We start from the raw sequence: 354 nt of genomic DNA, 5'->3' as shown, positions 1-354 counted from the left end.
GGTAGGAGCTGCTGGGGGCCACAGGTGGCGGGAGGGTGGCAGGTCCTACCCTCCCCTTGGGTGATGCCAGGGTTTGTGTCCCCATGCAGGGCTTCAACATAAAGAGTGTCCACTCACATGGCTTCAAGCTAAATGTCTGGGATATTGGGGGGCAGCGCTCTGTCCGCCCCTACTGGAGGAAGTACCTGAGCAGTGCCGACCTGCTGGTGAGTGGGGCGGCTGCCCGCAGCCCCCCATAGCCCTGTGCATGGAGAGCTGTGCCCTCTGCGCGGGGCCCTGCACCCCAGCAGAGCCCTGCGGCTCCCACAAAAGGCAGAGGGCTGAGCAGCCGGGCGAGGAGGAGCCACTGACTGT

General features: G+C 65.0%; 1 protein-coding gene across 1 annotated transcript in view; it reads left to right on the top strand.

Annotated features, from left to right (window-relative positions):
* The window catches only part of LOC104531161 (ADP-ribosylation factor-like protein 3), a 2,294-nt gene that overhangs the window by 535 nt on the left and 1,405 nt on the right, over nucleotides 1-354 (top strand). Inside the window, exon 3 of the mRNA XM_029086980.1 lies at nucleotides 7-206. Coding sequence (XP_028942813.1) covers nucleotides 7-206 — 200 coding nt within the window. The remainder of the gene's footprint in view (nucleotides 1-6; nucleotides 207-354) is intronic.

This window comes from Antrostomus carolinensis, unplaced genomic scaffold, assembly GCF_000700745.2.
Source record: "Antrostomus carolinensis isolate BGI_N321 unplaced genomic scaffold, ASM70074v2 scaffold31749, whole genome shotgun sequence".
Classification (NCBI taxonomy): Eukaryota; Metazoa; Chordata; class Aves; order Caprimulgiformes; family Caprimulgidae; genus Antrostomus; species Antrostomus carolinensis.
Note: the sequence above shows the minus strand (reverse complement) of the source record. Positions and strands in the feature narration are given on the sequence as shown.